Raw genomic sequence first — 16951 nt, forward strand, 5'->3', positions numbered from 1 at the left:
TGGAGCCATGTTAGAAATGCAGAAAACCTACAACCACAAATACATTATGTTTTATTCTGGAAATGCTGGAACTGGAGAATTTATTAAAAATGTCTAAATTACAACTAGTTCTTTATAAACTAAAGGACTTTTTTTTAATTATTGTACTAATTACTGATAGTAAAAGTGACAGATTTGCATAAATCGACATCACAAAAACCCTAAAAGCGGACGCACACTGGACCTCGCAAAGAAGTGCCATAATTCAAAAATTAATTCAAATGTAATTATTAAAATGTAGCTATTTTTACAACAAATGTTGTAAAAGCATAATAGATGATTCCCAATCTCAGTGCTAATGCCCCAACACTAGAAGAGTGGACGTTAGCACATGCCTCCACTAGTGCTGATACATCTGAAGTTAGACTCCGCCCCTTTTCCCATCCGCTGCTTATACAGCTTCACTGCGTAGCCAGCGCATTTGGAGGAAAGCGCAGCAACCCAGCTCTGATGTATTAGCTTACAGATGCCTGTGCTAAGCCAACATCCAACTAGGACTTCTGAGGGGAGAGCGCTCCCACCCATTTATCCACCCAGAGAGAGCAAGGCCACTTGGGCTCTCTCAGACTCTGGCTGCTGATGGCAAAGTAGCCCAATTTCTCAGTTTCTTGCAAATATTATAAAGTATATTATAAAGTTGTCCACAGCCATTTGAAATGTGTGGAATCCTTCTGGTTTAACCCTTGTGTGGTGTTTTCATTTTTCATCAAATGATACTAAAAAAATATTTTTCCGAACTCAAACTCATTGGCATTGGCTCATTTTTTGTGAAAAACATATATCAAAACACATTTTCGATAAGCACACACTGTACACCCCATGCCCCCTACACATTTATATTACATACAGTATGTTTGGCCGAGGGCAAATAAACATTGCTTCATTTGTAAATTTTAAACTAAACAAATTTTCTACTCATATCTTGAGTTTAATTCATTTTCTTTTACATTTAATTAAAAAACGAATAAAAAAAGAGTAGCACTTTTTGAAAGAAATGTAACATAAGAAAGGTAAAGGGCAAATTTTAACCATGTAAGCTGTTTATATTGCTTGCAATTTAGGTGAAGCGAGCATGTGTAAAACATTTTAATGTAAAATTGCTTAATTTTGCTGAATTAAATACAAGAGTACAACAAAGTAAACAAGTAACAAAAATATGAACACCACACAAGGGTTAATTTAATGCAAAACGGAAATTATAATTTGTGGTATAGGCTGTATCACACTGAGGAATAAAACAATGGCTGGCATGCTTTAATGTCTGGTGTTGCCACAAGTGGGTGCATCTCCAATAAATAAAAAATTAGTGTTTCTATTTTTTTGAATCTGGCCAGTATGGCGTGTCCAGTGTGCCATCGCATTGAATCTATCATCACTGTAGCTCATGTTCAGTGTTGCATCCTCTTGACAAAACCTTCTCAAACTATTAAATTACAATAATGAAAGGAAATAAAAAAAATACAGTTTGCCTTGATTAACATCACGTACACAAAAACAGATTTTGACAAAAAAATAAAAAAGTTTGAGAGAGAGATAGACAGAGAGAGAGAGAGAGAAACAGAAGGTGAGAAAGAAAGAGAGACAGAAGGAGAGAGAAAGTTGCATCTCATTTATATGTAATATACCTGGAAGCTGTTTTACAAAGCCATGTGTATTTGTGCTGTTTTTGTTGGAAGAGAGAGTTTATTATAATGGTATTAAATTGTAAACACTGCAAAGCTTGTGCTTCAAGTCTCTTGCTATCTGTGCCATATGCTGTTTGTTTATTACCGTGTTAATGATTCAACAATGTATTGCAAAGTATTGCAAAATATATTCATCATTAAGGAAACGAATACAAAAATAGTTGCAACCAGAAGAAAGTTTTGGATTAGAGTGATCTGGTTCATATTTATTGACCTAGAGAAGTCCTGTGACAATGCATGTAGTTGCTTCAGATTGAGTGGTAGGGGTGGAGTGTTGATAGTCACACCACGATAGTCTGGGATGACTACCCACCAAGTTTCATTCTTGTTGGTTGATTTCTTATGGGTGCAACTATTTTTTTTTGACAGTGAATGCACACTTCCTGGCCAAAAAAAAAAGTCGCCATCTGGATTTAGGTAAGTAAATCCAGTGTTGGTTGGTTGATGCTGCAGTTGGTCTGCAGGTTTAGGTTCAGCAACACTATGTGCTGAAAGAATGAGGTCAGCTGACTACCTGGATATACTCAATATAGACCAGGTTATTCCATCAATGGATTTTTTCTTCCCTGATGGAGTTCAGGGAGCATGAAATCATCATTTTTACACATGGATTGAGAGAGAGTTCACCACAGAGTCCAGATCTTAACCTCATTGAGAATCTTTGGGATGTGCTGGATGGAGAAGAGCTGCTTTGTGCAGCAGTCAGACTCTACCATCATCAATGCTGCTGCAAGATCTTGGTGAAAAATAAATAAATGCAACACTGGATTAAAATAAATCTTGTGACATTGCAAGAGTTTATTAAAACAATGCCACAGTGGATGCGTTCCACAATTAAAGCTAAAGGCCGTCCAACCAAATATTAGTGACCTTTTTTTTAATGGGAACTTTTTTTTTGACCAGGCAGTGCATAAATCAGTCGAATATCTGAAATTAAATTGCAATAAGGTATTCTGTCCACATTATGCAGCACTACAGTACTGAAACACTGAAGTGTACAAATATAAATAAAGCACTGCATTGCTGGATGTTTGAAGGAGTTCTGGACATCAAGGTCTCCTGTTTTCCAGTCCGGTACAGAGTCCAGTTAAATTCTCGATCTTTCCTTTGTCTGGGATGTGCAGTGCTGAGAGCTGTGTGTGTGTGTGTGTGTGTGTGTGTGTGTGTGTGTGAAAGCTCTGTAATACAGAGAGCAGAGTGCAAACAGGTCAATGTTTCCAAGAGCCGTGAGTCACAAGTACACTCGTCTCAGGTCCCCCGGGGAAGTGATGGTGTTACACTGCGGACACAGCTTTTTCGCTCCCTGTAAAATAATACACAGTCAATTAATATATCACAGAAAGACTAATAGACTTTGTTTTACATCTCTTTCATCTTAAATGGTCCAAAAACTTAGATTGTCTTATATTTTATTTGTTTTATATTTATTTATTATGAGTGTAATAACCAAAGATGTATAGCAACAAAGTAATATACTAATTAGTTAAGTAGTAAAATGCTGTATCTGTACTTTACTCAAGTATATAATATATATATTTAAATATATATATATATGTATATATATATATATATATATATATATACATATATATATATATATATATATATATATATACATATATATATATATATATATTAGTATATATATATAGTACTTCCACTTTGACTTCACTACATATTTTCCATGAGTTTAATACTTTAACTCCAATACATTTTTTACGTGCTTAAACATCTGAATGGATTATGTTTAGCTTAAACAACTAAAATAATATAAACAATATGTTCAAAATTCAAAATTTTTACTTTTTGTAGTAACTACACAAAACAATACTTGTACTTTTACTTTTACTTGTACATTTGATTTTTTAAAATAAACTTCTTGCAGTACTTAAGTACAAAAAATAAAATGTTGAATACTTTAGTATTTTTTGTAGAGTACTTGTACTCAAGTATGAACCTCTAGTACATTATACATGTGTGATATTAACAGGTTTCTTTATTTATTTTTTAGTCGAAATAATTCTTCTGTTTGCTTTGCAATCTGTGCAATGAAGACTGATATGTAGATAAATGCGATCTGTTCTCAGCAGGGAGTGCATGTATCCTTGAAAAAAAAGGAGCAACACAATGGCCAAAGCAGACCTAAATACTGATGCATACTGATGCACAAAGCTGATGCATTGTCTAAGAACAGATTGTCTAAGATTAGATTTTCTCACTGTGTTCAAACAGCAGATTTCAATAATTCATACTCACACAGAACACATTTTATACATGAAAAAGTTGCTGTGGCAAGCAGGAGGCAGTAGTTTTGAGTAGCATTATATGCGCATTAAAAAATGCAGTGATTACGTGAAGCTCAGACACACAAAGATAATCAAATCAATCCTGTTAGATGTAAAATTCTCAGTATTAACACAGTGAGCTAATGATCAGGTGTGTGATGGTGTGTCTCTCACCAGTGTGCGGAGCCAGCACTCCTCACAGTGCACATGCCAGCACTGGATGGATGTCAGCGGTATCGTGTACGAGTCCTAAAAACACAAAAGTTATTTAATCCAATTCCATCAAATTCATATTATATTATATATTCATATTATATATTATAATATATATTATTGGTTACTAGGCGCCCTCCAACAAAAGCTTGAAAAGTTACTAAATTTACCTATATATCTAAAATCTTATCTTTATCAGCTATTTTAATGTAATTTAAAAAAAGGCAGGATTACCATGCAGATGAGGCATTTGATTCTGTCTCCTCGGGTCAGCTGCTTCTCCAGATCTCGGATTCGCATCTTTAGAGCTTCCAGTGTGTTGAGTGAGTCACTGGACATCCTAAAACACACACAGGCATTTATAATTGTTTTTTTTTAAGAAAAACTACAAAGAAGCAAATAATATTGCGCATTTAGCCTGGCTACTGAGGATAAACACTGCCAGTGTAGCAGGCTAACTGCTAGCGGCTAGCAACCGACTCCCATTTATCTCGAGCTCTCCTCGTGCACTCGAGTGTTTCCACTTTTCCACCATTAAATAACGAGGCAACATGTCCACATCTGCCATTTAATCACCTCCCAGCAACTGAACCACGACAGCTGGGGAGGATAAGCGATCCATCACACACTGCTAACGTAGCTGCAGCCGAGCGTGAGGATAATAAATGTTTTAGGGGCTTTTTTTCGCCTGTCAGGTGAAAAATATTGAATCTGTTAGCCTGAATATTGAAAACACATTGGATAGAAGTGGTCGGCAGCTGCTTTCTAAAGTTTGGCTCATAATGTTTAAATTCATAATACATACAGTATATATAAATGTAATGAAAAAAAGATTATATATCCAGTACAGGCCAAAAGTTTGGACACACCTTCTCATTCAATGCATTTTCTTTATTTTCATGACTATTTACACCGGACCTGAACCCAATCCAGATGGTTTGGGGTGAGCTGGAGCACAGAGTGAAGAAGGCAAAGGAGCAACATGTGCTAATAAACACCTCTGGGAACTCCTTCCTTCAAGACTGTTGGAAAACCATCATTTCAGGTGACCACCTCTTGAAGCTCATTGAGAAAATGATGCCAAAAGTGTGCAAATCAGTAATCAGAGCAAAGGGTGGCTATTATTTTGAAGAAACTAAAATATACTTTTTTTTTTTTTAGTTATTTCACCTTTTTTTGTTAAGTACATAAAACTCCACATGTGTTCATTCATAGTTTTGATACCTTCAGTGAGAATCTACAATGTTAATAGTCATGAAAATAAAGAAAATGCATTGAAAAAGAGGTGTGTCCAAACTTTTGGCCTGTACTGTATATATAAAAGTAATTTCTTAAGTTTTATTGTTTAGCTGTATTAGCTTTGTCTTTCAGTACTGTTCAAGTGAAGATCAAGGTGCGCCCTATCAACAGTCTATTTTCACGCCTTATGCCTACGCTGTTAAAATAGCAACAGAGTTTAGGAATATATTTACACTGATGGTTTGGTGTGGTGGTCTGAAAGTGAGGTGTGTTCAGGTAAATTTCTGGCATGTTTCTATCTTGGCGGCGGTAAACACAGGTGCGCCACTGATTGAGTAAAACCCTGGCACCAGTCAAGAGTCAGCTGCCCAATCCTATCTTAGCCATGCAGGAGTGCGTGCGCAAAGACACACCGCCACACCCGCATGTTTATATGATTAATTTTTACTTACAGCTGTAGCTCACAGCTCCTGCAGGTGGGTGGTGAGGTGCTGGCACTGCCGTCAGCTTTACTGTGCTCTTCATTACTCGTAGATGGAGTTTCTGCAGACATATATGCCTCTGTTAATTTAATGATGCATTGCTTTTTTACATATATGCTAAATTTGACATCAACCCGATCAAACGTTTAGGCAACCGTGGCCAACTATCATGTACAGTTGACACACTTCTTTACATTTTAATAAGAAATTATTATTTTTTAATATTCTTTTTCAATATATTCTTTTTAATATATTCCGATATGTAAATTTACCATTGATTACAACCCCAAATTAGAAAAAAGTTGGGACTCTATGTTTCCTAAGTTTTCTCTGAATTTGATTTGATTGGAGACAGTATAAACTTGAGATATTTCATGTATTTTCTACTTTATTTCATTTATTATTAATGCGACACATTCCAAAAAAAGGTTGAAAAAGAAAGTTGTACTAAGAAAAAACAGATTTGTTTTTTTTTTGGAGTCTGCTGAGTCACTTCATATATATTTTTTTAAATATTTATTATTATTTTTTAAATTATTATCTTGATAAAAACAATATAATATTTTAATTCAATAATGAATCAACACATCCTCCCTCTATTTTAACACTTTGAAGTCACTTGTCTAATATATATTGGTCCACTGCTACACTGAATTACACATTACTACAGAGGCGTGCAAACATAGACATCAGGTGCTAAAGCACCACCAACTCTGCCCTTTATCAACCAAAGTGCCCTTTTGAAACTTTTTTTTTTTTTAATATTATTATTATTAAGATTTTACTGAGGCCGGTTTGAAATGATCTTTTGAAAACCTGAGCGATTAAAAACGAGGGAAAACAGAATGCCCTGAAATCAGCTCGCACACACCCGACCTCTCTCTTCCTCTGTCACGTGACCCCGCACGGTCGCACGCAAGGCACACTAGATGCTGCAGCAGCAGTTCAGTTCAGCGAGTCTTCAGCACAGCACGCACGGCAACAGATAGGCTTCTTCTCCCCTGTGTCCCACCAGCCAGGTAACATAAACATTAAATAAAATCGTACCGTTTGCCCTCTAAACCCAACGTGAAATCATTTTGTTGTGCAGTAAAATGTCTCATACAGCACCATGTGCGCCAAAAAGTGCCCTTTTTCCCCCCTGAGCACTTGCCCCCCAAAATGTCTGTGCACGACACTGACTGTACGCATGTATGAATATAAAATTTCACAGGTTTCTGACCTGCTGTTAACCACTTGGCGTGTTCTGGAGACTGGAGTCTGCTGGCTGCGTCCGCACTGAGGAACAAACACAACAAAAAAAGGAAAAAAAAAAACAGCAGCTGTTATGGATGTAATCTTATTTTAAGATTCAGTACAGTGCTCAGTTCAGTGAATGGACTCGTACTTTAGTCCGGTCTCGCTCTCCTCGGCGTCTCGTGAGCTGGGAATCACGTCCGTCTCTGAGTATCTAAAAACACAAGCTAAGGAGAAACAGATAGAAATAGCTGGGAATCTTCGGCTGTGTACTGGCAAGAACCTGGCAATATGTTACAAATTATATTGTGGTATATTAAAAATACACACCATCATATGCATCAAATCTAATTAAAGAAAAGTTTTTATACGATCAGAACAGTGGGATCTAAAGACACTGAAGTAAACTGAAAAAATGATGAGTAAAGTTTTCTTATGCAACTTCCTGCAATTAATTTTTTTAAGTAAATTTAATTTCAGATACATTTAAGTAACTTCAACTCGGTTTCAAGACGTAAATGTTACATAGAGTAAATAAGTGAACTGAACTTCAGTCAATCCTTTCTTTTAGTAAACTTTACTTAATTCCTGCATACAATATTACATAATTGCAATTACTATGTGTTTCTAATGTTTTCTTTGCGTTTCATTTGATTACAGACAGCATGAACTTATTTTTTATGTGTTGTCTACATTATCTAATTTATGATTACATAACACATTAAAAAAAGGTTTGCACTGGGCAACAAACGGTTGAAAATGGAAGTTGAGTCTGCTGAGTCACTGCAGATTTTTATTTTATTATTTTGATAAAAACAATATAATATTTTAATTAAATAAATTAATTCATTTATTTTTGCTGAATAAATCCTTTCTTTTAGTAATATTTACTTTATTTCTGCATACAATATTACCTAATTACAATAACTTAATTTATACAGTATTAATCAAATAATTTATGATACATAATATATTATAAATCCTGAAATGTAAATATTTTTAGTAAAACACACATATTACACTGTCTCAACACATGGATAGCATGTAATACATTCTTTTTTACTAAAGACAGTGTAATAGTATAAATTAATTAATGAGGTAATTAGGTAATATTGTATGCAGGAATTAAGTAAAGTTTACTAAAAGAAAGGATTGTCTGAATTTCAGTTCACTTATTTACTCTATGTAACATTTAAGTCTTGAAACTGAGTTGAAGTTACTTAAATTTATCTGAAATTAAATTTACTTAAAAAAAGAAAATACAGAAAGTTGCTAAACTTTTTTGAGTAAATTTTACTCATCATTTTTTCAGTGTAGGTCTACATGACAGCAGCCTGTGTGTTAAGTTGTCCCTGGTGACAGAGCTGTGGTGTTATTTAGCCTGAAGAGAAGATTGTGGGATTGGGGTGGGGGATCTGTCTGACCCCATCATTAATATTAACCCCCCCTATCCCTCCCCAAATGTGGTAAAACAACTGTTTAAAACATTTATATTTATATAACATAACATTCCTCATTAGTTTTACCTCTCCTCTGTCTGCCTCACTTTATTATTACATATTATTAGTCACATGGCTTGTGCCATCTTTTAAGCAACACCTGCATAAGACAAGGCGGTTTGCTATCATGCTTTCCTAAGTACACTTTATTGCCTTCATAAAATCAATCACATGATGTTAGAGTGTTCAAATTACCATTCCACCTTAAATGCTGCTGGGGCAACACATGCTTTCAGGTTCTACAGGCACTTTGAATTTAACTGCTGCTGCTTTTAAGGTGGAACAGAACATCCCAATAACATACCTAATATGAGTGAATCAATACATCCATTTATACAACTAAAGTTAAATGTCTGAGGATTTTAAGGCTTAATTTACTTAAGTCTTACAATGGTCAATGTAGGCCTGTATTTTACACCCTGGAGTATATGAAGGATACTGTGCTTTGCCGTAGTTGAGTGAATCGTCTCCGTCCACGTCCAGATCTGCATCACTGTCCTGGTTCTCCTTCACTGTACTGCAGACCAAACCTGAGAGAAGATAACATCAGTTTCACACACAGACTGAACAGAAACATGGATCCTCAAGCAGAACTTTAGAGAACTTTAGAGGAATGGTAACTCTCTGGAGCTCCTTAGAGTTTAAACACTGGAAAACTAATGTGAGAAAACTTAAAAAAAAAAAAAAAAAAAAGATCTCAAATCTCATCTGTATTACATTCTAAATCTCAAAATTATATGTGTTTTTATATAGAAATATAAAAATGTCTTAAAATGAATAAACGAACAAACAAATAAATATATTTAACATTTTGCACACTACTGTATGCATGTGTGTGTATGTGTGTGTGTGTGTGTGTTTGTGTGTATACACCTCTGAAGCCCCGCAGGATAGACACCATGTGCATTCGTCTCTGTTCTGTCCACTCATACTCATCTCCTCCTGTTACGACCGATCCGTTCTCCACAGCACACACACCATCTCGCTGCAACACACACACACACACACACACACACAGAACAAAGTTTTTTTTTCCCCTCTGTTTGGTTTGGTTTCACACAGGCATAAACCTTAATGCACCAAAATGTCCACCAATAAACCATGCAAGCACATAGTCTCTTCTGATTGGTCAGAGCTGTCTGGTGCGGGAGCAAGAAAGTACATATGGGACATTCCAGGAATTTGGTACATTTCAGGGGTGGTCACTTCTAAAAATTTGATCTTCAATTTGATCATTTTAGTCATATATTTATTAAATACAGGTAATAGACTATCAAAAAGTTAGATTCGTCAAGCTCAGGTATCAAAGCAATTTTTTAAAATAAGATGCTTAAGTTGGTATGCAATATATTTGGTAACTTACAGTAACAGGGTTGCGAGTAACAGGGTTGCAAATCTAGGCTAAGTTGTGGTTTACCCCAGGAACAGATGCTAACTGTAAAATTTAGCTATGTATACAAGATCAAGGACAAACATGGTTATATAAGTATATAAAGTAAATTTTGACTCTACTCAATATTAGTCTACAATATGAGTAACAGGGTTGAGTTCACTGAGTGACACACAACTTCGACAAACATATTTGAAAAAAAACTTGAAAATTGTTAGAGCACTTACTCTTGGTCTTGCCATGTGGGCAGAAAATGTCCTTGTGATGTCACTTCCTTTGTGCCAGTAGACAAATATTTTTAACTCTTTCTCTGCCAGGTAAAATTCCTTATGGTAACAGGGTTGAGCGCATGTTGTTGTGGGACACAACTTAATAGCATAAAAACTGTAACATGCAAAACAATGTAGACCAAAGAAGTTGTTTTCATAACTAAAGGAGATGCATATAAACAATATACAAGAGGAAATCATTTATTTAGAGCTTATTTTAATTGTTAAATTTGCCAAAGGAGTTGGTCACCCAATGAGTGGGACAAGAGAAAACAGCCATTTTTTGAGGTGGTCCAAAGGTATTCGGTCTTTTGAATAATATCTAAGGAGCTTATTTTTTTCACCATATTTTACAGTTTGTCTTAACAAGTACATTGTGTACATTTGAAATGTAAGTGGTGGGACAGGAAATGTACCAAAATCCTGGAATGTCCCATATAGTAATAACATTCTGTGTTTTTGCACGTTTATCTGTCCAGTGTGAAACTGATTTAACACAGAATGCTAGATATTTGCCGCTGCGCTTTTATACGAGGTGTTTTTTTAATGGGACGTGCAGCACAGATGTAAGCAGTGAACGCAGCACATTACTGCATGTATAAACAGCATCGAGCAGCAGACACAGCATTGGTTCATAACAGCCATAGTTCATTGTCATCCCCAATAAGTATATAAACTGTATATAATAACAATATGTCTTCAGTAGCTTTGAGGCTCAGTCTCAGTCTGTTACCTGTCTATGTCTGAACTTGCAATACCCCCCCCCCCACCACACACACACACACACACACAGACACATATCAGCGCAGACATTTCTGCTGGTCCTGAGGCTGAATGATACACACACCTCTGCCGTCTGTCACACAGCATACAGACCCTAATCCAGACACTGAGCTGAATAAAGGCTGTGATGAAAAAAAAAAGGAGGCCGGTGATTGGACGCAGCGTTTGACATTTCCGTCCGGGCCCCGGTCATATCTGATATGATCATCTGTCTCCAGTGATCTGATCACCAGTGGACAGCGAGACATATACCTGTGTGTGTGTGCGCTGTTCCAATACTCCTCAAAGCGCATCTCAACTGAGCAGCTGGGACAGATCCGGACACTAATTTAACGTTATATGTGGCCGTATGTGGGTTTAACCACCTGCAGAGGTTATTTCAGTGGACCCGGTTCACACCTGTACTGTGCGCTGTCCACCCAGGGAGGTTTAAATAAATAAATAAATAAATATATAAATACATATACATATATCTAATGTCCTATATGCACTAGATATACGTACAAGAAGTACATGCAAGACTCAAAGCCTGACGTTCTGGAGATGTTCTGACCCTGTTGTCTAGAACATCACGGTTTGGTTCTGTTCCATTGCTGTGTAATATGCCCACTATCACTGTCTTTCATTTCCCCTGATTTTACAGCACTTCGTGCTTCCCTCTGCTGACACCTTTTATGGAGATGTGGATTTCATTTTCCAGCAGGACTTGGCACACTGCCCACACTGCCAAAAGTACCATCGGTCTTATATAATCCAAATTAAAATAATATTCAAATTTTCTTAGATACTGTTTTTTAGGTTTTTACTGGCTGTAAGTCATAATCATGAAAATAAAATAAATAAATGCTTAAAATAGATGCTTAAAACACTCTGTGTTTAATACATCTATATAATATATGATTTTTATATTTTGAACTAAATTACTGAAATAAAATTAACTTTATTAACTCAATGATATTCTAATTTCCTGAGATGCACCTGTATATGAAATATGAAATATTCCTTTAAATGCATTATATATGTATGCTTCTATGTGCAATAATAATATGCCCCATATATATATATACAGTATATGCTTATATATCTTCATGTCAAAGTTGATTTCAAAGTGATGATTTTAATTATTAATATAATGAGAATATTTTGGAAAGAACACAACCTGACTGAACATTTATTTTTTCTGGAATTGTGTTGTGTGTGTGTGTGTGTGTGTGTGTGTGCTTGTATCTGTGTAAGAGTACAACACAAACATAATATGATTGTGTATGGGTGTAGGTACCTGCTCTTCCTCTGCTTTCCTCCTCTTCAGCTTTCCAATGCGAGCTTTTCATAAACAAACAAACAAACAAACAAACAAACAAAAAGCACTTTTTATAATCATGAGTTTATATACAGCTTACATATATATACAGTCCATATTTGAAGCTGGAAACAGTGGAGAGAAATGGATTGAAAATATGATTGTAAACTAAAAGAAGAATGGTAAAGAAGTGTAGTGCTCTATCAGACCTGAGGAAATGAAACGCAAATAAACTGAATCAGCAACCAATCACTTATCAAATAGTATAGTCTCTATCATCTATCCATTCTTCTCACCCACACACAACTTGCTCCAACTCCAATGTTTGGTGATAATCTTTATTTAATAATCTATTATCTATATTTATCTATATATCTATATATCTATATATATCTAATCTATATTTAATGATTATATATGCATTAATAATATTAATTTAACATTTTACATATATAATAGCACATTGTGTCTCAACAATTTCTTTTGTGCAACATTTTATATATTTCCCCTTGGTAGCCTTTATTCTATCCATTCATCCATCCATCCATCCATCCACTCACCCACCCACCCACCCATCCATCCATCCACTCACCCACCCACCCACCCATCCATCCATCCACCCATCCATCCACCCACCCACCCACCCATCCATCCACCCACCCACCCATCCATCCATCCATCCATCCATCCATCCATCCATCCATCCTCTTCACAGCAATGCTCAATATTTAGTGTAAAGCCCTTCCAGGAGAGTTGAGTCCACAAACTTTTGCTCATACATTGCAGTTTATATTGACAAACAATCTGGATCAGAACATCTCCAGAACATCAGGCAGGTCTTGTGGTGTGTCCTATATATACAGCTCTCGAGAGGATGAACACAAGCCATCGAACCAAGCTGAACTGCTTGAATTTTTGCACCAGGAGTAAAGGCATAAAGTTATCCAAAAGCAGTGTGTAAGACTAGTGGAGGAGAACATGATGCCAAGATGCATAAAAACTGTGATTAAAAACCAGAGTTATTCCACCAAATATTGATTTCTGAATTTTTAAAAATTTATAATATGAATTTGTTTTTCTTGCATTGTTTGAGGTCTGAAAGCTCTGCATTTTTTTGTTATTTCAGCCATTTCTCATTTTCTGCGAATAAATGCTCTAAATGACAATATTTTTATTTGTAATTTGGGAGAAAGGTTGTCTGTAGTTTATAGAATAAAACAACAATGTTCATATTATTGAAACATATACTTATAAATAGCAAAATCAGAGAAACTGATTTAGAAACTAAAGTGGTCTCTTATTTTATTTCTAGAGCTGTATATGAGCTTTTCAAAAAATGTAGATAATCACAGTTTTTTAGGTTATTTCTGACTGATATTAAAGCTTGTTTAATAATCTGAAAAATGTAAGTATGACAAAAACATGATGATCCAAATACTTTAAATATGGGCTCTTCCAACTATCCGAGTAGGAAATTTGAATTGTGGGAGCATTTCAGAATAAATTTCCTACTTGAAATTTAAAGACTATGAAATTCATCATTTCAAATAATATGCAGCATAACTATATATTTTCCTTTAAGCGCTAATAATGAAACAGATCATTAATCTTTAGGAGTGTATGCATATGAGTGTCATAACCCCATTCTGATCTGACCACCACAGAGCAAAGGAACATTAATTACAGCAATTATGATCAATAATCTGTAACGAAAGATCCATCCACTCAGAGCTGTGCCTGATTTTATCATAATTACTGTGATTAATAGTCCCTGAGGGGGATTCTCCAACACATCACAGCTCAGTTTCTTCTGGAAACTGGATTTCTGATGAGTTTCCAGAGCTAGAGACTGAAAAAAAGTCAAAACATTAAAACCACCCCAGACTAATATCATGTAGATCCACCTGTGCTTCCAAAACAGTTTTTATCTATTGAGGTAAAGACATCAAAAGAATGAGTCTGATGTTTAGGAGATGTTCTGATCCATTCCCAGACGTTCTGAAAGTTCTTACCACTGAGTCTTGTTTGCCTGTTGGTTCTCACTCGCAAAAACGTCTGTGTGAGAAAGAAAAACACAGAGAAATTACATTATAAATGTCATAATTACTTACTTTTATAAATATGTGGAATACTTGGAGGGCCGTATCCACTCACTGGCCACTTTATTTGAAACACCTACTGCTTGAAATGTTAATTCACTGACAACTTTATTAGAAACACCTACTGCCTTAAATGTTAATTCACTGGCCACTTTATTAGAAACACCTACTGCCTTATACTTCCACTCACTGGCCACTTTATTAGAAACACCTACTGCCTTATAATTCCACTCACTGGCCACTTTATTAGAAACACCTACTGCCTTATACTTCCACTCACTGGCCACTTTATTAGAAACACCTACTGCCTTGTACTTCCTGTTATCGGCATCATTTATAGAAACACACACTAACTTCTACTTTCATTCGCTGGCCATTTAATTAGAAACACCAAATATGTTATATTCCAAACATCTGGCCACTTTATTAGAAACAACCACTGCCCTATATGTCCACTCACTGGCCACTTTATTAGAAACACCTAATATGCTTTACTTCCACTCACTGGCCACTTTATTAGAAACACACACTGTCTTCTACTTTCATCTACTGGCCATTAAATTAGAAACACCAAATATGTTATATTCCACTCACCTGGCCACTTTATTAGAAACACCTACAGCCCTATACATACACTCACTGGCCACTTTATTAGAAACACCTACTACTGCCTTTTACTCCCACTCACTGGCCACTTTATTAGAAACACGTACTGACATATGCTTTCACTCACTGGACACTTTATTAGAAACATCTAATATGTTATATTCCACTCACCTGGCCACTTTATTAGAAACACCTACTGCCTTATACTTCCCCACATTGGCCACTTTATTTGAAACACCTACTACTGCCATATACTTCCACTCACTGGCCACTTTATTAGAAACACCTACTGCCTTAAACTTCCACTCACTGGCCACTTTATTAGAAACACCTACTGCATTATACTTTCACTTACTGGCCACTTTATTAGAAACACCTACTGCCTTATACTTCCATTCACTGGCCACTTTAATAGAAACACCTACTGCCTTATACTTTAATTTACTGGCCACATTATTAGAAACACCTAATATGTTATACTTCCCCTCACTGGTCACTTTATTAGAAACAGGTACCTTATATAATTCCACTTACTGACCACTTTATTAACCCTTTACATGTCAGGTGTTTCTGATAAAGTGGCCAGCAAGTGTGTACTCTAACTGCTATGAAAGCTCCACTAGAGGGCAGTACTTCACTATGTATTGGGTTCATCCTTGGGTCATAGGACATTTTTTAATGTGTAGGGAACATTAACAAGCTTTAATATTAAGAAGTGTGTATACTGTTAAACCACACCTAACAGGTGACTCACCTGGTACCGGTCTGAGTGGACAGCCTCATCAGCAGGGCGGGGTGAGGAACCACCCTCTCGCTTAATGTGGGCAGAGAAGAGAGGCTGATAGGATGGGAAGAAGCAGGAGAATCAGATTTATTTACATTTTCACACGTAGGCATATGTTGAACTGTAATGAATGTAGGCTTTATATGAGAATAAATATCATCTGTTAAAATAATCATAAAAATAAAACTCATGAGAACAAAAACAGACTAAACCTATAGATGCATATAAACCTCAAAATCATTGTCTCAGAAAATTAGAATATTATATAAGACCAATTGGTACCAAATCCTGCTGGAAAATGAAATCTGCATCTCCATAAAAGTTGTCAGCAGAGGGAAGCATGAAGTGCTGTAAAACACTGCACTGACTTTGGACTTAATAATAAAACACAGTGGATAAACACCAGCAGATGACATGACTCTTTATCCAAACCATCACTGATCATCAGTACATTTTACATTTCATTTAAAGTAAATCAAGGGATCAGAGTCTGGAGGAAGAGTGGAGAGACACACAGTTCAAGCTGCTTGAGGTCTAGTGTGAAGTTTCCACCAATCAGTGATGGTTTGGATAAAGAGACATGTCATCTGCTGGTGTTGATCCACTGTGTTTTATTGTCAAGTCTAAAGTCAGTGCAGTTTTGTTTTCCCAGAAAATCTTACAGCACTTCATGCTTCCCTCTGCTACTGACAACTTTTATGGAAAAGCGGATTTTATTTTTCAGCAGGCACACTGCCCACACTGCCAAAAATACAATGGCTGTAATCATTCACAATCATCAACAATAAAATAAATAAACACTTAAAATAGATCACTCTGTGTGCAATACAATTTATATATGATTGTTACATTTTGAAACAACATAACTTTTCAATTATATTCTAATTTCTGAGATTTTAACCTGTCAATAAAAGGTAAAAAAAACCTAAATTTACTTAAAATACCTAAAAAAAATATTTTTAATATTACAATTAATATGAAATACATTGATGCCATACATTGATTAAATGTTTTATGTTTTTAAGAGTTTTTTCTTGTTTTT

General features: G+C 35.7%; 1 protein-coding gene across 3 annotated transcripts in view; it reads right to left on the reverse strand.

Moving 5' to 3' along the window:
• Positions 1-108: 108 nt before the first annotated feature.
• Positions 109-16951, reverse strand: part of rnf220b (ring finger protein 220b) — a 61722-nt gene continuing 44879 nt past the window's right edge. For 2 of the 3 annotated variants that reach the window (XM_022670245.2, XM_049486164.1), the window contains exons 5-15: positions 15880-15963; positions 14433-14475; positions 12400-12443; positions 9552-9663; positions 9118-9208; positions 7331-7393; positions 7166-7221; positions 5914-6004; positions 4457-4562; positions 4184-4258; positions 109-3027 (exon numbers count right to left, since the gene is read on the reverse strand). In XM_022670245.2, the coding sequence (XP_022525966.2) occupies positions 2956-3027; positions 4184-4258; positions 4457-4562; positions 5914-6004; positions 7166-7221; positions 7331-7393; positions 9118-9208; positions 9552-9663; positions 12400-12443; positions 14433-14475; positions 15880-15963 (837 nt within the window). In that variant the 3' untranslated portion in view covers positions 109-2955. Of the gene's footprint in view, positions 3028-4183; positions 4259-4456; positions 4563-5913; positions 6005-7165; positions 7222-7330; positions 7394-9117; positions 9209-9551; positions 9664-12399; positions 12444-14432; positions 14476-15879; positions 15964-16951 lie in introns of those variants that run through there. The other variant, XR_007441493.1, reaches the window with a different exon arrangement.

The sequence above is a fragment of the Astyanax mexicanus genome, chromosome 12 (genome assembly GCF_023375975.1).
Source record: "Astyanax mexicanus isolate ESR-SI-001 chromosome 12, AstMex3_surface, whole genome shotgun sequence".
Taxonomy (NCBI): Eukaryota; Metazoa; Chordata; class Actinopteri; order Characiformes; family Acestrorhamphidae; genus Astyanax; species Astyanax mexicanus.